Below are 21,516 nucleotides of genomic sequence, written 5' to 3'. Positions count from 1 at the left end.
AGACACAATGCAGGTACAGGGTTTGGAGGTAAAGAAGGAAGAGAGGAGTAGGACTCTACCTATCTTACCATCACCCAGAATAAGGCTTTCATAATGGTTTTGCTGCCGTGGTTGTTTATTTTTGTTTTGGAGCATTGTTAACAGCATTATGGTAAATACAAGAAGCTTAAAGAACGAGTACAGATACTGAAACTACACACCCTCCTCAAAAGACAATCTGAAAACTTACGGGAATAGATAAAGAACACCAACAAGTTGTACATACTCAAGGAACTTTTTCTACTGTAGGCAACCTTTCACCAGGGCTAGAGTTCACTTTACGAACTGTAATATTCATTTATGTTGTTTACTTAGGTTACCTTTTAACCACACTATCTAGTTTAGCCAGGCAATCACATGCGTTGTTATAGGGAATCTGACTTGAGACGAGTTTTTAATCAATCTATTTATTTTACTAATCCAGTTGTAGTCAGATTTTATGCCTTAAAATATTTTCTGGATATCTATAAACAGAAAATTGTTAACATCAATTTCAAATCTTTTACTGGAATGTACCTTGCACATAAAAGCAACAACATGGAAAAATTCTGTTGTGAACCCGGTTTTTTTTCTCCTGATGATGTCACATAAGAGAATATATTCCAGGAGGGTCTCTTCTAGAGTCAACCAAATCAAGACACACAAAAAAACATGTGTCTGGGTTTACTTATTTGGGTTACTAGATAAATAATTTTCTCCTCTACCTGGCAAGAACTTTAAGAAGAATGAAAAGAAAAAGTTATTTATAAAAAGATAAAGATGAGTTATCTCACAGGATGTCTTCCCTTTCCTCTTAGTAATAGAAATAGTCAAATTTAGTTATTTATTTAAGGCTGTGTTGCTAAAAACCTGACAACATTCCTGGTGTTTTTAATCTTTGGAATAAAGGTATGCCAGAACATGGCCGGTGTCTGATACCAAACAAAAAGACTAGTTCAAAAGACTAGTTCAGTTTTAGTATTTACACTGATGACCACTTTTGAGAAAACAGAAACATATAAACAAAAGCCAAAACCAAACAAATAGAAAAACAAAGCCAAATCACACCAAATAAAAGCATACCTTTGAAAGACGGCAGCTATTCTAACTACCAAAAGGTGTGCGTATGTATGATACACAGCGATACTGAGATATACAACACATTGCACATATTTAAAATGTATAATTAGATAATTTTGATATATGTATACAGCCACAAAACCATCACCCCAATGAAGATAAGAAGTATAATAATATAGTATAACCATGGAGTGTATATATATTGTGGTGTGCTATATAAATAGAATGCCCACAATTAAGGCAACTATCAAAATTAAATTAAATGGCATAAAAATCACTTATTTTGATAAATGTTCATAAAGACTTTAAAAAAGTACGACTTACGTAATTAAAGCAAGGAGGTCAGAAGCACCTAAATAACGGTTTGTTGGCTTAAATATTTTAACACATTTTGCTTTCTTAAGAACAAAAGTCACACACAATGAACTTATTAAACGTGGAAAGAAAAATGAACACTAGGTCAGATGGCATTTTGTTCACTAGCACTAACTTGCAAGGAAGGGATTCTTATTTTCCTCTTACTCCACAAAGCAGTTAAGACTTACTAGGTAATATAAATAAATGCAGGTCAAAACCCCCCCAAAACCAAAAAACCCCAACCAAACAGAAAACTGTATTAAGCATCAGAAATGTGACCAATTTAACCAAACTGAACAGCATATACATTTAAAATGTTTTTCTTTTGTATAAAAGTTTGTGTACACTCAAGCTACACTGTGCATAAATAGTTCCTAAACACATTTCAAACCTGCATGTAAATCAAAGTCATACATTTTAATACTCAGTTAGATCAAAAGTTAAGTTTAACAATATACTGTTAATAAACTGTTAAACATCGTTCAAGTTCCGTGGAGTTAGAAACCTTCCTTTGGCTTTTCAAGTCTCACCTCCTGCTCTCTGAAGGACTGGTTGTTCACATCGAGGACTCGTATAGTCCTTTTAATAGGTAGGAGACCTCCGACCTCATCGTGCGCCACCATGCTTTCCGAGTACCCTCACGCCCCCAGCCCGAGTCCTCCCGGAGTCGGCAGCCTGCAGGGAAGTTCCCGGCTCGGCCCGGCTCGGCTCAGCTCGGCTGGGCGCTCAGCTGCCCCGCGCAGCCATCACCCAGCGTCTCCGGCGTAGCGGCTTCTGCGGGCGCTCGAGACGCCAGCAGCACTCCAGGCTCTGTGGGCGGGGCCGGCTGGGCCGGGTCTAGTGGGCGGGCACCCGAGGGACACGTGACAGCCCTTAACTGACAGCGGGGCACACCTAGGCCTCTCCGCTTTCTCTGCCAGAGAAAGCTCTTTATCAAGAGGTTTGGAATTTCTATAGTGAGACCAGAGGGGAAAAGGAAACTGGGTTACTGTAAGGCTTTTCCTGATTTAAAAAGCATTCCCAAAGACAAATGAATTGCGTATCTAGGTTACCTTTCTTAGTACTTAGCTGCACACAGGGATACTTTTTCTATAAAACCCTATTTCCTAGAAAATAATTTAGAACGGACAACTTGACAACTTTAAGAAAATTGTAATTCAGAGTTAAAAAATGTATATACTAAAGAAAAGCCTAATTATCCAGGAGCCTTGCTTTTATATTACGTAAGTGCAATTTCTAGTCCAAAGCCTTGCATCTATGAAGCAACCCTACTTCTGTTAGTTTGGTAGGCCTGCAACAAAGCAGTTTCTTCTTTAACAGTAAGTACTGTATTCTATTTCGAAAAGTAGGATTTCCTCTTAACCATATGCTACTATGAATGATATGATGCTGATAATTTGCAAAAACATTTCTATTAGGATTTATTAGGGTCAGAGAAATCTGAGAAATCTATGTAAAAGGCACTATTCTAGATGCTATGGGTGATAGAAAAAAATAGGTTTCATATACGCTCCTAAAGCGCTAACAGACCATTGTGTAAAGCTAGGCCACACGAAGAGATAAGTAATGCAAGACAGCTTTTGACAAGTCCAAAATAAGCTGTACAGCTAGCAAGGAGTTCAGGAGAAGAAACCAATTCTGGCAGATGAGATGAGGGTGGCAAAGACACTAGGGAAGAGGCTGTAACATGTTGTTTCAGTACCTTGAACGTCATGTTATTTTTTTCAAAGGTCTGAGCAAGGGAAAAGTGCAAGGCTTTCCTAAAGGAGCATGAAAAGCAAACTAACAGCCTGACGTCTCAGGCTGTGGGTAAAGACAGACGAGCAGAGGGTTTTACTGAGCACGTGAGAGAGATAATGAGAGGTATGTTGTAAGGTGGTGTTTAAGATGGCTTGAAAGATGGCTGGAACCATAATGCAAAAATCACAGTCAGGGATCAAGAACTTTGCCTAAGGTAGGACCAGTGGGAAAGGAAAAGGATATATGCAAGAAGTCAAAGATGCCAACAACTGTAAAGTTAGGAAGGGTAACTGTTAATGCAAATAAAGAAATACAGAGGAATAAGCTTTGAAAGAAAATTCTGGGTTTCATTTTAGATATACTGAGTCTTGGGTGGTGGAAAAACATGCAAATAAAACTATTGAGCTAGAACCTGGAAATGTTGGACAAGGACTTGAAGAGGTCAGAGGGTGGATTTAGACTGGGGAGTCGGAGACACAGGGATCAGAGTTGAAGCTCTGAAGTGTATGAGATGCCTGGGGGAGAAAATCTGGACAAAAAGAAAAGAGGCCCAAGGATCTAACTTTGGAGAGATGCCAAGGGAAGAAAAGGTGTTAGTTACGGCAAAAAGATTAAGATGGGTAAGAAAAGATTCATGGATTTAGTGATTACAAGTTTAATGAAGACCTCAAGTGTGCTAGTTCAGCAGAATAAAGACAAAAGAGAAACCACAAAGGTTTGAAGAGTGAATAGAGCAGAGTAATAGTGGACATAGACTATAATGACAAATAATCTATAAAAAACAATTTACTAAGGTTCGCAGGACAGTGTTACTTCTTGCAGGAAGAAAGAACGCTGCCCTTACATAAACACCAATGTGTTTTGCATTTGGGATGATGTTCTTAATTTGTCTTTCTGCTTTTAGACTTTTGAAAAAAGTAATGGTGATTGGTTATATTTCGTCAACTATTCTTTATTACCAGGTCACACCTGGGCAACATGCGTGATGCAGTTGGCCTTGAGAGGCTGTTTGTGGTAGGTAGTTCTATGCTATACAGCATTAAAGTGGAAGCACCTTAGAGATCATGGAATCCAGTTCCGTAATTTTACAGGTAAGAACGCTGATCTGCTTAAGCCCTCAGAGTTAATAAGAACCCAGTAGTCTGGTTCAGTTAGTTTCATCAGTTAAAAGATGGTTGCAAGTAAGGCCAATACTTTATGGCTACTTAGTTTCATAAGGGAATAAAGGACTTATGCAGAGTGGGAGTGAGGAAAGAAGTTGCTAGGGCATTCTCATGGTCTCTTACCTGATGTCTTTCTCCAAACTATCTTTTTCTATTTAGTTCTGATAGAGGTAAGGCCAAGGTAATGAGGGGAAAGGATATCTCTCATTTCTCTCCTTCAGTAAGGATCCGAAGGGTAAAGGTAGAAGTCTTAAATGCAGAAATAGCCTGCAAAAACCAAGTAGGGTCTAATAGTGAATAGTCCCAGTAGAAAAATCCCAGCTCACCAAACCTAAAATCTTAGTTTCATTTTGGATGTTCAGGTTTGTGGTCTAAATATAATTCAGACAACTGTAGACAGCATCTATAAAAGCAACAATGGACAAGGAATGTTCAGTTAGCACTCTGAGCCATGAGCCTGAGAGAATCTTGACTCTAACAATGCTCTATAAAATACGAGGGCTGAAAAGGTCCTTTGTGATCATTAATTCATCCTCCTCAGTTTTCTTAGGAGGAAACTGGATAGTGAGGAAAAAGAAAAAGGAAATGTGAGTCCTTACTCTGTGCCAGGAGCTTTATGCATATTATCTTATTCAACCAACTTTATGAAGTATGTATTATTACCTTCATTTTACAGATGGAGGAAACTCAGAAAGTTTAAGAAACTTGTCCCAAGTTGCATGGGTCATCAGTGGCTGGACAGGTTTGAATCTGGTCTGCTCAACTGTGGCTGCAACGTCTCTTCCCCGTGAGACAATCCGTGTACCACCTTCAGCACCGGTCTGTACAGCTCAGTGCTCAGGCACTGCTAGTTGTCATTCTACGAGTTAGGAGCAGAGCTGGGTTTAAAACCCAATCTCCTAGTCCCAGGCTAGTTTTGCTAAATAACTGCCAACATTTTATAGAGAAGGAAAGCATAAAACCACAGTAGAGAGATTACTTGTATTATAGGCAGGTAAATAAAAAGATAGTAACAAAATAGTTCCAGCTGCTTAAGTTTTAGAAGAGATCCTATTTCAATCAATGGTTTACTTTACTGATCATGTTATTAATAGCAATTATTTATATGACTTTCTACAATTGAAACACAGATTGGTTGAGTGTCTTTTCTTTGTGTAGAAAATCTAGAGTTTATAAACTTAAAAACATAACTGTGTTATCTAGAAATAATAATGCAGCTTTAAGAAATCAAGTTTTTGATAAAATTACTGTTTTCCAAAAACCAGGTTTAGTTATAGCCTCTGTTCTTCTGTTTGTATGGAGCCTTCAATGCTTCCTTTCCTAAAATTTGAATAAGGTAAAGAGAGAGATGTTTCCCTTCTCTACAGAAAAAGGACTATTACCCTACTTACCGTTTTTCTCCTTTTAATGTGAAATTAGAATTCTGGAATTTAGAAATAAATTAAAGCTGAAGAATAATCATTACTTTTTTTGGTACAGATATTTGTTTTTATTTACTTTTGTCTGGAACAATAACAAGCAATTGGAACTTAGGCTAGGAAAGCCTTATTATGGGTAAAGAAAAAACAAAAATCTAAGCTCTCTGCTGCCCTCTACAAGGGATATTGTGAAATGCAATTGCCAACCTACTTTTTTCCACTTTATGTTTGTAAGGGCTTATATTGATAGTAAAATTTTTATCTTTAGCCCTATGTAGCTCTCATGTTTTATATTGATAAATTAAACATATATTTTAAAATTGTACAAGTGTATAAAAAGATTCCACAGTTCACAAGAAATATTTTAAGGACTTTTTCTAAATATAAAAAAACGATGTTCCATTTTAAAACTCTAGAGTTCAAGATTACAAATAACTACTATGTATCTCACTAAAAATAGGTTAGTTAAAAACAGAATTTCAAATCTTACTAAAAAAGGAAACACTGATTGAAATATTAACAAGATGGAACTTCTGAGGAATCAGAGTTCTAAAATATCTAGTAATAAGTTTAAAAACAACACTAAAACAGGCAGTTACATTTGGATGAGATGAGTATGAAAGAAGTTAGTAATGACGTTGTACATGGATTTGAGTTCTTAAAAGTCATTTGGATTAAAATTTCAGTATGTCCAAGCTTTACTAAGAATTTACTTTGGGAAAAGATCAACTCAGATCAGTTAATACTATTAGAAAGACTAAGAAGCTTGGTGTTATCAAAACCATGGTTCTTTTTGCAATGATAATACAAGCAGCAAATAAAACTGGGTATTGGTGCTGTTAGTGGTGACTTTTTATTTCAAGTACACAGGGATCTTCCAGTATCATGTAAAGATCGCTTATACTTATGTAACAAAATGTTGAGTGGGATTTTCTGCCTTTTTTCCCTGAAACTCAGCTAAGGTCAAAACCTGACGACCAACAACACTGTCTCGCACCGGCCTCCTGTTTTCTCAGCTCATTTCTTACTCCAGTTGTTGCTGCAGCAACCAGCCCCGCCTCCAACAGGTCCTGGCCTCAGCTGCGCCCCTCTTGCTTTCCACCCTTGGCTTCTCGGATGCCGAGTGTGGCATTTACACGTGTAGCCTGGAAGTGTGAGGGATTAACACCCCATGGGACAGCCATTGACTAATGGAGCACAGGAGCTAGTGGATAAAAGCCCCTCTTCAGACCCTTGAGAAGACAACTGTGTGGTGTATTTTACATGGCTCTTTAGAAGGTCCCATAATTAGATGTGTGCATGAGCTGCCTCCTTGTTCCCTGGCACCACACCTGAAAAGAGACTACCTGTCAATTATCTCGCGTCTCAGGCTCTGATTTCTGGAGGGAACACCGGCTAAGACACTGACACTGAGACTGGCGCTAGAGATTAGACACACCGGATGGGATTCTGGAACTGGTCACTCATTGATAAAATGGTGATAAGGACCAAGATATGAATTGGGTACAGATGGAGCAGTGAAGCAATGACATATGTATAGCAGTGGTGACAAATGAACAACATGGGGGCAATAGTAATTGTAAGGATTGCAGAGTTGGCTGGCTTTTGTTAATTGCTTTAAAAGCCTGAAAAAGTAGGTGGTAACCTTCAAGTTCTCAGAGTCATTACAGAGGGAAAGGCCAAGTGGGAGCCCCTGAAATTTCACCCCCTACACCTGGGCCAAGGTAATAAACCGAAGCAATATTGCACACCGAGAGAAAACGCAGAGATGGCCATCAGAATTACAGCAGGTAGGAGTGGTAGTCTCTACTGTATCTCCATTCAGTTGATCTGTGTGCCTCCTGCAGCGAGATGGCCTGTGATGGCTAACAGTGGACCACTGAAAACTTAAGTGGGAGCTTTAATCTCAACTGTTGTGCAAGATGTAGAACCTTTACTGGGACAGATCAACACATCTCTAGTATTTGGTATACAGCTATTAATCTAGCCTGTGTGTTCTTTTCAATAACCATTAGTAAGGAGCAAACGTAGTTATCTTTTACGTGGTAAAGACAGCACTCTACATTTCATGTCCTGAGGCTGTTAACATTTTTGTTCTCTGTCACAGAGTCCACAAGGACCTTGACATCCCATAGAGCATCATGTTAGTCTAGAATACTGATGACACCATACTAACAGGATGTGGTGAATGGGAAATGACAAGTATTCTGGACAGTCTAGGAAGTCAAATGCATGCCAAGAAAATTCAAGGGCTGCCATATTAGAAAAATTTTAATAGGTCCAATGGCCTGAGGCTTTCTGGGATCTCCCCTCCTGGGTAAAGGTCAAATTGTTGCACCTTGCATCCCAGCACTAAGAAAGAGGCATGGCACTAGGTTGAAGAGAGCAGATACTGCACATGGAAATTCTGCTCTGACCCATTAATGAGGTAATCTGAAACGCTCACAGTTTTGAGTAGGATCCAGAGCAAGAGAGGCCACTGTAGCAGGTCCAGGCTGGGTGTCAGGTGCCCTGCAGGCCATGTGAGCCAGTGTATCTGATCAAGCTTGAGATGTCTATGGTAGACAAAGATGCTGTGTGACGTCTTTGGCAAGGCCAGGAAGAGAAATTCAATGCAGATTCCTAGGGTTCTGAAGCTAGGTATGCTTTCCATGGCAGGAAACCACTTGCTGTTTGAACAGCAGCTCCTGGTGTGCTAGCAGCCATAGTAAAGACTGAGGACCTGCCCACGTTACATCATGTGACTAATGCAATTAGAGCCGCCCCAAATGAACAAGGCCAAGTATACCAACTGAGTCACAGGATTGGCCAGGTACCATGGAAATGGTCATTTGGAATCAGGCCTGAGCCAGTCCAAAGGGCATAAGTAAATTACTGAACAGATTGCCATGTTACCCGGTACATTACACTTGAAATTTCCCCTTCAACTCCTCATCTGTTGGTGGGGGTGGGGTGGGGTTCTCAATAATCAACTAACATAGGAGAAAAACTTGGCCCTAGTTCACGGGTGGATAGCTTCATCTGTTGTTTTGAGCACGATTACGGACCCATTTAGGGATGGTAAAGCTCTACCCAGTGGGTAGAGCTGTAGGCAGCACATGTGGCTGTTCACTTTATACAGAGGGAGAAAGGGCATGAAGTACTGATCCATACAGGCCCCTGAGAAGTGGTGAATGGTCTGGCTGATTGGTCAGGGACTTGGAAGGAGCAAAATCAGAAAGATTGAGACAAAATATTTTGGAGAAGAGGCATGTAGATGGACCTTCGGAGTGTGCACAAAGTGGGAGAATCCCTGTCTCATGTTAATGCTTATCAAGAGTACAGAGGTGCTAGTATTCTGGAGGCATTAGTTAAACAGGATGATTTATCTCGTGCATATCAGCAGGTCTCTCCCTGGGACTATCCCAGCAAAATAAGAAAAGGCCTGAGAAATAAAGCTGTTGGTCTTTGGGGCCCTGCACTTTTCATGGAAAGAGATTATTCTCTCTTCTCCTCAAGCCCTCCATCCTTTAGGGACTCTCAATAGCAGAGAGGGCCAATATGGCCCTGACTCCACATGAGTTTCCGGTTCTACCAGTATGAGGAACAGAGAAGAGACTGGGGAGATGGTGTTACTGGCATGGTTGCATCAGGGTAGGCAGACCCTACCCTGGGATGGTAGCATGCACTGGAAGGGCTGTTGGTATGATGCTTGCTAAGGTCATCAAAAAGATGTGGCTAAATCTTGCAAGAGACTACCAATACCTAGGGGAGTTTCCCAGAATGGATTCCTCATTAGCCATCACTCATTCTCATTGATCCCATAGAGGGAAATTTAGAACAGAAGTTACAGCCAACAATGAAAAGGATTGTAATCTCATCCAGTAAGGTGACTATCTTATTTCCAGTCCTTTCTCCCTGCCTAACATCCTGGAGGAGACTGGGTCTTAAGGAGGTGAAGAGAGGTATTCAAAGACTAGAATACATGTCTCCCCCACAAATTTCTAGAGTCACAGACAGCTATAATCTATGACCCCAATAGGATGTAAGCTTCATGAGGGCAAAGACTGTTTTGCTCTCTGTGTCTGGCACATAGTAGGAGCTCCAAAATATATTGATAGAAATGAGCGAGTGAATGAATGAATGAAGATCGAATATGCTGGGGAGTGGAGAAGAGCTACGAATGAAGTTTGAGATTAAAATTTTATCTTTAAGTACAGATAACAGAGGCTTAGAATGGCTATATAAGTTATACAGTCAAACAACTAGTAACACACAACTGTTAAGTCCAAAAGTTAGAGTTCATAACTTCTAAACAAGCTTCACTGGCCGTAGCATAATTTCATTTGATTTATGGCTTATTTTATATTAGTTAGTAGAGCAAATAGGAGATGTTAAAAGAAATATAATTAATATCCCCAGAAACCTAACAGAGAAAATATATTAATAAAAAAAAGACTATTATGAGAAAACAAAACAAAGAACTAGAGATTGTGGAAATTAAAAAGAAATTGTCAAAATAAAAATGTCAATAGTTAGGCTAAATAGCAGAACAGGCACTAATGAGAAATTAGCACATTAAGGAATTCTCCCAGAAAATAGCACAAAAGACTAAGAGATGGAAGAATTAAAAAAAAAAAAGAAAGAAAAAATGGAAGAATAAAAGAGAGTAATAAACATATAAAGTAATTCAAGATGTTCCAGATATTCCAAAATCTTCTGAATAGGAGTTTTAGAAGCAGAGACCAGAGAATAAAAGGATGAAAATAAACTAAAACAAGAAAATTTCACAATGCTGAATTAAATATTAATCTTTAGATTAGGTAGGTTGGTAGGTTGTGTGTTTCTAGAAATTTGTCCACTTCATCTAGGTTATCCATTCTATTAGTGTACAATTGTTCATAGTACTCTTGTAATCCTTTTTAATCCTGTAAATTGGTAGAAATATCTCCACTTTCATTTCTAGAATTTAGTAACTTGAGTCTTGTCTTTTTTTTCCTTAGTCATTTTACCTAAAGGTTTGTCAATTCTGATCTTTTCAAAGAAACATATTTTAGTTTCATCGATTTTTCTCAATTTCTCTCTTGACTGTTCTATTCCCTATTTTATTTCAGTCTACTCTAATCTTTATTATTTCCTTCATTCTGCTAGCTTTGAGTCTAGCTTGTTTGTCTTTTTCTGGTTCCTTAAAGTGTGAAGTTAGGTTGTTGATTTGAGATCTTTCTTTCTTTTTTTTTTTTTTTTTTTTGCGATACACGGGCCTCTCACTGTTGTGGCCTCTCCCGTTGCGGAGCACAGGCTCCGGACGCTCAGGCTCAGCAGCCATGGCGCACGGGCCCAGCCGCTCCGCGGCATGTGGGATCTTCCCGGACCGGAGCACGAACCCTTGTCCCCTGCATCAGCAGGCGGACTCTCAACCACTGCGCCACCAGGGAAGCCCTTTACTTTCTTTTTAATGTGAGCATTCAGAGCTATATATTTCTCTCTTAGCACTGCTTTTGCTACATCCCATTAGTTTTGGTATATTTTGCTTTCATTTTCATTTGTCTCAAGGTCTTTTCTAATTTCCCCTGTGATTTCATCTCTGACCCATCAGCTGTTTACTAGTATGTTGTTTAATTTTTACTTACTTGTGATTTTTCCAGTTTTCCTTCTGTTACTGATTTCTAGTTTCATTCCACTGTGATTGGAATAGTACTTTGTATAATTTCTATCTTTTCAAATTTATTAAGACTTGTTTTGTGGCCTAAAATATAGTCTATCCTGGAGAATGCTCTATGTGCACCTGAGAAAAATATATATTCCTCTGTTTTGCAGTAAGATGTTCTGTATTTGTCTGTTAGGTCCAATTGGTTTATGGTGGTGTTCAAGTTCTCTATTTCCTTATTAATTTTCTGTCTGGTTGTCTATCACAACAATTGGAAAAAGGTTTTACATATTAATAAAATCCAGGGCTAACAAGAGTATAGGGATATGTTTATTATCATAGACTGATGGAGAAGTGAAAATCTATCAAATTTTTCTGGAAGGCAAATGAACAGTATTATCAAAACTGAAATTTGCAACCCAGCAATTCCACTTCTGGGTAACTGTATTAGAGACATAAGCATGGTCCCTCCTTTGTGCACAAGCAAGAGGTACATTAAGCATTATTTTTAATGTGGAAAGAAAAGAAAAATATACTAAAGGGCCATACTTAAAGGACTGGTTAAGTAGACTATGGTACTTTAATAATATGGAATACTATTAAAAAAAAAAAAGCACGAGGTAGCCCTATATGTAGTGATAAGATATAAATAGCAAAAGCAAGCTATAGCATAAGTACAGGATAATCATATATATGTCACCATTATACACCCTGTGTGAAAGTAGGTAAATAAACAGAAAAGGACCTGGAACACATAAAATAATAACTGGTTGCCTCAGAGGATGGAGGTGATAAGAGGGGACTTGAAAAAGTTGTTTTACTTTTGTACAAGGACAATGCATTTGTGTGTTACTTTTACAATTAAAAAGCACACAAAAGTATTTAGATGCACATAGCAGTCTAGGAATGATTCATAGCTATCTAGGAATGATTAAGTTTAAGGATAAATAGCTCTGGATTAATGGCTTTTTAGAGCATTATCAGGAATAATTGTTTTATATTTAATTTTTATATTTTAAGTTAAGAGGAACCATTTTGATATACCTTTGGTTTCTCTTAACTTTTATCACCTGTACCAGCAGTTGGCTTTATTTTCTGGACTTTTGTCACAGAGAAACAATGTTTTATTATTTTACAGGGCAACCAGTAGAGATCACAAGTTATATCAAAATGCAAAGTGAAGGGCGGTAAGGTAGCCTTGTTCAACAAGTTATATCAAAATGCAAAGTGAAGGGTGGTAAGGTAGCCTTATTCATAAGTTAAGTCACCAGCTTTTGTGTGTCAGCTAGCTTCAAACTTTTCAAATCTGTGCCCCAGGAAAATAACCAATTACCTGTCATAGTTATTAAGGAATAAAATACATAATTTAGTATTAGGCTTAATCTAAAATTGCACAGTACAGCAATACTCAAAATATAACACTTCAATAGGCTATTTAACTTTTAAGAAAATGAGATCCCCAAATCTGAACGTTGAGAAAAAGAACGAACCGTTCATATATTTTAAAAGATTTCTTCTGAAGTGTTTTGGTTTGTTTTTTGATCACTGACTATCAGAGTTAAAGAACTTCAGTCATAAAAATGACTCAGTATTACTCATCCCAGTATTATTTCACATTAACAAAGTAAACAGTCACTTCTGACTCTTCCTATCAGAAGAAAAAGGCAAGGTTATGGCTGCTAGGAAACAGAGCTGAGAAACACCTTTGGAATGTGTTTTTTTTTAAATGAATAAACTTATACATACCACAGTAGTAAGACAACCTGATAAAAGATAGTGCTGAAATTTTACTTAGAGACAAATTTGATAAGCAATCACAGCTTCATAGCCAATGATGCATCACATGATAATTCAATTAATACTAAATTCTTCATATAAGATATCCTAAGTCAAAATACATAACACAATGCTCATGTTACATCCTTACCCAAATCCAAGGTCTTATTTCATTTATTTGACCAATATTACTTATCTGTTCATTCATCAAACAGATGGCTATGAAATATAGAGGTAAATAAAGTGAATGATTTTCAGCAACAGGCATTAACTGATCATACGAACTGATTCCATTTAGCTTATTACATACTAACTATCGTACTTAGATGAAAGCCCACGCAAAAAACGGGTTGGGGAGTCGACACAGTATCTATTTTTGGGGGAAGGATAAGTTTAAGAATGCCATACTCTAACTCAGTAGTTTTCAACCCTGGCTATAAGCAAGAATCACCTGGACATCTTAAAAACAAACAAAAAAACCAAACAAATTCCCTCCTCCCCAGATGTTCCTAGGTCCCAATGTCATCCACCCTCATTCCTTACACCATCACCCCACTTTCACATAGTCTGGGATAAGGCCCAGCAGCACATTTCTTCCCCTAAAAGCTCCCAGGTGACTCTGACCTGCCGGCAGGGTCGAGCACCTCTGTTTTGGCCGGTCATTATTTTCAAGGTATATATACAGCTTAATGCTACTGTGAACTTCATTGCTAACTTCTTTCCTCCTCATGGAATCCTAACTTGCTCCTTCCCCATTCAATTCTCCCTACCAAGGGGCATATAGGAGAAGTAGCCACCCTAGGCGGGTGGGGGCATGAAATACACAAAGAGAGGTAAGACTCTGGGAAGGGCTCCTGGAGATAATGCCTGAATAGCGGATAAAGAGGCATAAGCCAGGTAAAGAAAGGGAATGAGGATGTGCAAAGGAAAGGGAATAGGAAGTATGATACGAAAAATTCTGGAGCGATGGAGTAGGGAAACTCATCATAAAGGGGTTTATATGTTAAGTGAAAGATTTGATTTTTATCTTTAAAGCAATAAACAGCTTCTGAAAGAACTCAAGCAAGGTACTAAAAAGACCAAGTTGTGAAGAAAGATCAATATGGCACCATAAAGAGGCTATAGGCAGGGAGGCCAGTTACAAACCCCTAGAAGCAATTGGATAAAAAGTTCTGAACATTAGGACTGTGATCTGGCTTAAGGATTCAGACTAGGAGTCATCAGTTTTAGACAGCAGCATCTACTGACTGAATGAGTTCTCCGAGAAGGAAACTAAGAAGAAAAGATTGATAAAGATGGAACCTTAGAAGAAAAGATTGATAAAAATGGCTGTTTTCATTTCCACAGCCATTACTCCAATTCAAGGCCTCTAGACTATACCAGACCATTACTAACCTATACCAGACCATTACTAACCCATACTTTCTATACAGATGGAAAGACTATACTTCAGAAAATCATTTCAAGAATCCAGAATGTTGTTTCTGTTGATTTTCATGTGAGATCAATAAATTCTTCAGCCTATCATTTATAGCCTTCAACTAAGTGGCCAATTAACCTTCTGTACTTCATTTCTTCGTTCTCCTATATTTCTTTGACTCTTTCCAAATCATTTGTTCATCATTATATTAATATAACTGATTTTAATTCCTAGTATTTGTAGATGCCCCTTCTCTATCTGGGTTGGTCTTCCTAAGTTCACATTTGCTTTCATAACAACCCAACTCCAAACCAAGACCTGCAAAATATCTTCTATTACTCTCATTCCTCCTTCTAATACCAACTGGTACTTCTGCACAATCTATTGTAATCTATGCAGGCATGATTTTGTCAGAGGTTCTTGTTTCCTGTTTGTATATAATCTTATCTCTAAGGTCCAGTATGGTGCTTGGAACATTGTGGGTGCTCCATGAATGTTTGTGGAATTTAAAAAAAAAAAAAAAGAGGGCTTCCCTGGAGGTGTAGTGGTTAAGAATCCACCTGCCAATGCAGGGGACACGGGTTCGAGCCCTGGTCTGGGAAGATCCCACAGGCCGTGGAGCAACTAAGCCCTTGCGCCACAACTACTGAGCCTGCACTCTAGAGCCCGTGAGCCACAACTACTGAGCCTGCATGCTGCAACTACTGAAGCCCACGTGCCTAAAGCCTGTGCTCCGCAACAAGAGAAGACACTGCAATAAGAAGCCCGCGCACTGCAACGAAGAGTAGCCCCTGCTCACCGCAACTAGAGAAAGCCCATTTGCCTAGTTGGTGAGTATTAGTTCATAATATAATATCTACCCTAAAAATTATAGTAATTCAAATAATTCCAGTAAATTCAATGTCAATAAAATCTGCTAAAATTACATTAGGTTTAGAATGCTGAATTTGCCTTTCACCACACTGGGAACAAAATAACATGAGGCAGAATTCTGGGAATAGGGTGGTGGCAGTGGTACAGTTTTACAATTTTTCCAAATCCTTCCATAAGGACATGTAGAGCAAGTACAGCAAAACCAAAACCCAAAGTCAATATGCACAGCACTCTGTAACAAGATATACATCTCCATGAATCCAAAAATACATGTTAACATGGATAAACTAACAACAACTCTAAGACCTATACGGTATCGGATGAGAAAGCAGAGAAAAATAACAAAACATCTGCCAGATCTGAGTAGAGAAGAATCCCCAAAACTATTAACAGCTCCTCACTGCAGAGTGAGGCAAGCCATTCTGAGAATAGCAACTGCAACTGGAAAGAGTTTTATATACTCAAGGGTGACAGTAAGGAGTTTGTGACTGGAACACCTGAGCGTAATGGACTTTCAAAGCTCACTCAAAGGACAAAGCCCTACACATGGAGCACGTTCTGGGAAGATTTCAAATACAAACACAGTAGAGTAGAGCTGACAGATACAGGAAAGAAAAAGTTCAGATAAAAGTTGAGGAGAAAAACAGGTCCTGGAGAACTCAGAAAGTATATCTATATATTTATCATTTCTTTCTTTTTTTTAGCCACACAGTGCAGCTCGTGGGATCTCAGTTCCCCAACCAGGGATTGAACCTGGGCCCTTGGCAGTGAAAGCACAGAGTCCTAACAGAAGAGGAATTTTTAGAGTCATGAAGCTCTGCTGACTCATTCCTTCTTTCTAAAACTATTTTCACATAACAATGACCAAGAAAAAGAATCATAATCAAATCCAATACAAAGTTTTTATATTAAAAAAAGATATAGGGGAAAAAACATCCCTACAAAAAATAAAGGCATTGGGGCTTCCCTGGTGGCGCAGTGGTTAAGAATCCACCTACCAATGCAGGGGACACAGGTTCGAGCCCTGGGCCAGGAAGATCCCACATGCTGCAGAGCAACTAAGCCAGTGCGCCACAACTACTGAGCCTGTGCTCTAGAGCCCGTGAGCTACAACTACTGAAGCCCACGTGCCACAACTACTGAAGCCTGCGCGCCTAGAGCCTGTGCTCCGCAACAAGAGAAGCCACCGCAGTGAGAAGCCTATGTGTTGCAACGAGGAGTGGCCCCTGCTCACTGAAACTAGAGAAAGCCCACGCACAGCAACGAAGACACAACGCAGCCAAAAAAAAAAATAAAAAAAAAAAATAAAGGCATGGTAGAAAAACATATTCACAAAAACTATAATATTCCAAAATTAGCTATGAAGGGACATAAATCAGAATTAGAAAGGCAATAAAATTAAGGAAAGAATGAGGCAGAAAATACCAAAACTTGAAACCAGACAAAAAGGATGCCCGAATGCTTTTTCATTAGATTATCTCATTTTCTAGGGCTGTGTACCTTTTGCTTGATTCACTATTTGCTATTAAGGTTTTTTTGTTACAACTCTGTAAGGGTAGATGTTAACTCTGTAGGGACTGATAGCAATGTAAATATATTTGGTAGGCAGACATGTAGATGAGGCTATTAATCTATTTTGTATCAAATTTAGCAATTGTACTCCACCATTCCTTATTTCAGTTATTAGAATACTTCAGTGTTTCCTATAGCTCTTTGACCAGCTTTACCATTCTGTTGGCTTACTCATCAATACATTAATACACTAATCTTTGACAGGTCTTCACTCTTTAAAGAAAAAGAAAAGGCAGATAGAGCGACTACCATAGCAAAACAGAAAACCCAATAAACACCAAAAATGAGAGTGCTTCCCCCCACACCTTTTGTTGGTCAGATGGAGGCAAACTGAACAGCTATGAGACCCACATGGTTTCAGCATTTGTGCACAGAGAAGCAAAGGGAAGGCAACAGGGCTTGTCTGATGGCCCCAAGAATAGGGGAACCCCCACAGTGGTGCACTGCGAACAGTGGTCTAAACTGGGAAGGATTCCAAGGACCAAAGCCTCACGCCATGGGCAAGAGCACTCCCAAGTAACAAGGTTTATTGGTGCTGGAGCAGTCTGGGCCACAGAAACTCTTGAAACTAACACTGCACTGAGAAAAATTTCTAGGAGTAGGATCCAAATTGAGCAGAACAGGTTAACAGAAGCAAAGACAAGAAACAGTCCAGATAAAAGAGAAAGGGAGCAGAAACGAAAGATTTCAGAAAACATGAGGCCATACTTTTTTTTTTTTTTGGTATGCGGGCCTCTCACTGTTGTGGCCTCTCCCGTTGCAGAGCACAGGCTTCAGACGCGCTGGCTCAGCAGCCATGGCTCACGGGCCCAGCCGCTCCGTGGCATGTGGGATCTTCCCGGACTGGGGCACGAACCCGTGTCTCCTGCATCGGCAGGTGGACTCTCAACCACTGCGCCACCAGGGAAAAGCCCCATACTTTTTTTTTAATAGATCTTTATGGGAGTATAGTTGCTTCACAATACTGTGTTAGTTTCTGTTGCACAACAAAGCAAATCAGCCATATGCATATACATGTCCCCATATCCCCTCCCTCTTGAGCCTCCCTCCTATCCTCCCTATCCCACCCCTCTACGTCATCGCAAAGCATGGAGCCGATCTCCCTGTGCTAATGCTGCTGCTTCCCACCAGCCAACTATTTTACATTCGGTAGTGTATATATGTCCATGCTACCCTCACTTCATTCCAGCTTTGCCCCCGCCCACCCCATGTCCTCAAGTCCATTCTCTATGTCTACCTCTTTATTCCTGCCCTGCAACTAGGTTCATCAGTACCATTTTGTTTTTTAGATTCCATATATATGCGTTAGCATACGGTATTTTTCTCTTTCTGACTTACTTCACTCTGTATGACAGACTCAAGTCCATCCACCTCACTACAAATAACTCAATTTCGTTTCTTTTTATGGCTGAGTAATATTCCACTGTATATATGTGCCACATCTTCTTTATCCATTTATCTGTCGATGGACATTTAAGTTGGTTCCATGTCCTGGCTATTGTAAATAGTGCTGCAATGAACATGTGGTACATGTCTCTTTTTGAATTATGGTTTTCTCAGGGTATATTCTCAGTAGTGGGATTGCGTGTCATATGGTAGTTCTATTTTTAGTTTTCTAAGGACAAAGGAGGCAAGAACATACAATGGAGAAAAGACAGCCTCTTCAATAAGTGGTGCTGGGAAAACTGGACAGCTATATGTACAAGAATGAAATTAGAACACTACCTAACACCATACTCAAAAATAAACTCCAAATGGATTAAAGACTTAACTGTAAGACCAGAAACTGTAAAACTCTTAGAGGAAAAATGGTCTTTGACATAAACCACAGCAAGATCTTTTTTGACCCACCTCCTAGAGTAACAGAAATAAAAACAAACAAATGGGACTTAATTAAACTTAAAAGCTTTTGCACAGCAAAGGAAACCATAAACAAGACAAAGAGGCCATACTTTTAAAAATCACTTTGTGAAAACAACACAAGAGGGGCTCTAGAGTCATGAAGCTGAAAACAGGCTACCGTGGCCCACTCCTCTCACCTAAAAATACAGGAAAGGAAAACTTAATGTACTTCATAAAAGAATCATGAAACCCATTTAAAACTACTATAAGAAAACAAAATGTGGAGTAGAATAATGTCTTTATAGCCTAAAATAAATGAAAATTATAGAAGCTATGAAAGAACATAAAGTTCAGAAATTAGCTAAGTGGAGAAAGGAGGATTTGAAATGAAGTGATAGAAGGAAAGAATTAAAAATAAAATTATTTCAGAATGAAAAAAAACAATGACTAATGCATTGAGAGAAAAAGAAGGTAAAAAAGGAAGATGAATTTAAAAATAAAAAAGACAAAAAAATGTTTTGAAAGAAAGTGATAAAAAGATACAAAAAGAAGACCCAACCTAAGTATAAAGGGCAGGGAGGAGAGGCAAAAACAATAGAAAAAATACCAAAAACTATAATTCAAGAAAAAATGCTCCTAAAACAAAAGATGACTTGAAACTATATTATTATAACTTTTCAACAGTGGCACTTTATACCAGAAAACAATGGAGTAAAATATTTAATATATTCAAGGAAAGAAAATATGAGCCTTAGATTTCATATTCATCCAAACTAACCTTCAAGTATAAAGGCTGCAAACAAACTGATATGAACATTCAATAACTCAGGGAATACTGCTCCCATGAACACTTCCTCTGAATTTACTCAACTCTAGAGCAGGGGTCAGCAAACTTTTTCTGTAAAAAAAAAACAGTAAATATTTTAGCCTTTGCAGGTCACATGGTCTCTGTCACAACTATTCAACTTCTGCCACTGTAGTGTTTTTAAAAGCAGCCATAAACAATATGTAAATAAATGGGCAGGTCAGATATGGCTTGTGGGCCACAGTTTGCTGACCCTTGTGCTAAAGAATGAGCTTCAGAAAACCAAAAACCTAAAAAGGTATAGATATAAGGACTGGTGCTGATCATTAAATATATACTTACCTGTAGAACTAAGTCTAAATGGTGGTTATCAGGGTACACAGCATAGTTTATAATGGCTGAATGTGCTGACCCTGGAGATAACAGCAAAACTATTTTTTTAAAAATGGAGAATGATGAGTGTACATGAAAAGTAAAATAAGCACTTATTACTTTAAATATATTAATTTAGAATAAAGAGAGATTACTTCAGTCAGAGGAGAGGAGAGGAGAGGAGGGAGAAGAGATGCTAGTTAATTAAAACAATGCTCACAGGAATGAACAAATCTACAATAGACAAAAAGAGAGAAGTGAAGGCATCATAGAAAGATAACCAATAGAACAAATACATGAATCTTCCTAAACACTGAAAGATATAACAAAGCTAAAACGTACAAGTAAAACAAAAAGGAGAGAATAACACAGAACACATAAGGAAAGATAACATGCTATTGTTTATCCAAGAAAGTGAGATATACAACATATGCAATTACTTATAATTTTAAAAAGTGGAAGGATAAACCATGAAATTAATAAAAGGAAAAAAAGAACATTTTGTATAGAAGAAAGAAGTAGGGTAGAAGAGCCAGGGATAGAAACAAGAATCTTGTAGAACTGACTTTGAAATTCTACACAATTTTGTTACATGGTTATAAGAAAAATTAAATTTAAAAAGCAGTATTCTTAACAATTGCAAATAAAGTGAGTTGGCATAACTACACATAGAAGAGAACTAGTTCAATAATTTTAAAACATAAAATTTATATATCCTCACTATAACCTATATATAAAAAACAAAAAATGTGAAACATAAAATGTTTTCAGTAATTTTATCATTTGTAGTAATGTGGTAGTAATTTGTAATAATGTAGATTTGTCTTTGAACCAAGGGTAAATCAAGTGAGTAATTATGTCAGTGTCCCACAGAAACCAGATTTTCGGTGCAGGTGAAAGAGATCTAGACAGTAAGATTAATGAGATTAAGTAAAAGATCCTTTAGCACTGAATTTAAAATATCAGTATAAACTCATAATTTATTTTATCTTAAAAAGTATATATATATTTTTAGCTCTGTCCATTAAAAAGGCCTAAAAACAATGATCAACTGGTAGCAACAAGTGTTCAAAATGCCCAGATTTTAGCCTCTAAAATCAGGGCTTTTAGAAATGACCGATTCCAGGTATGGAGCAGGAAAAAAAGAAATGTACAAGTTGGCTTGGAATAACCTGTCATCCAGGAAGAAAAGGAGGCCATTTAGCCTCTAGATATAAGGTGAGGGTCATGTCAAAAGGACATAGGGAATCAAAACGTTGTACACCTTAAATTTATACAATGTTATATGTCAATTATATCTTAATAAAGCTGGGGGAAAAGGACATAGGAGCCCTCCTGAGGCAGCACCCAGAGACCGAAGATGGGAAAATTTGAGCATAGTAAGAGTAATAACTAAAATGGATCAAAACACAAAAAATGTGTTCATATCCATAAGTTCATAATGATATTAAAAA

The 21,516-nt window shown here is 38.2% G+C and overlaps 1 protein-coding gene across 2 annotated transcripts in view; it reads right to left on the bottom strand.

Moving 5' to 3' along the window:
• NET1 (neuroepithelial cell transforming 1) overlaps nucleotides 1–21,516 on the bottom strand; it is a 53,222-nt gene that overhangs the window by 10,528 nt on the left and 21,178 nt on the right. The window contains exon 1 of one of the 2 annotated variants that reach the window (XM_060159403.1): nucleotides 1,986–2,385. The exons of the other annotated variant lie outside the window; for it this stretch is intronic. Coding sequence (XP_060015386.1) covers nucleotides 1,986–2,078 — 93 coding nt within the window. The 5' untranslated portion in view covers nucleotides 2,079–2,385. Of the gene's footprint in view, nucleotides 1–1,985; nucleotides 2,386–21,516 lie in introns of those variants that run through there. 2 annotated transcript variants of the gene reach the window in all.

Source organism: Lagenorhynchus albirostris, chromosome 1, assembly GCF_949774975.1.
Source record: "Lagenorhynchus albirostris chromosome 1, mLagAlb1.1, whole genome shotgun sequence".
NCBI lineage: Eukaryota > Metazoa > Chordata > Mammalia > Artiodactyla > Delphinidae > Lagenorhynchus > Lagenorhynchus albirostris.
This window is presented reverse-complemented; position numbering and strand designations above follow the sequence as displayed.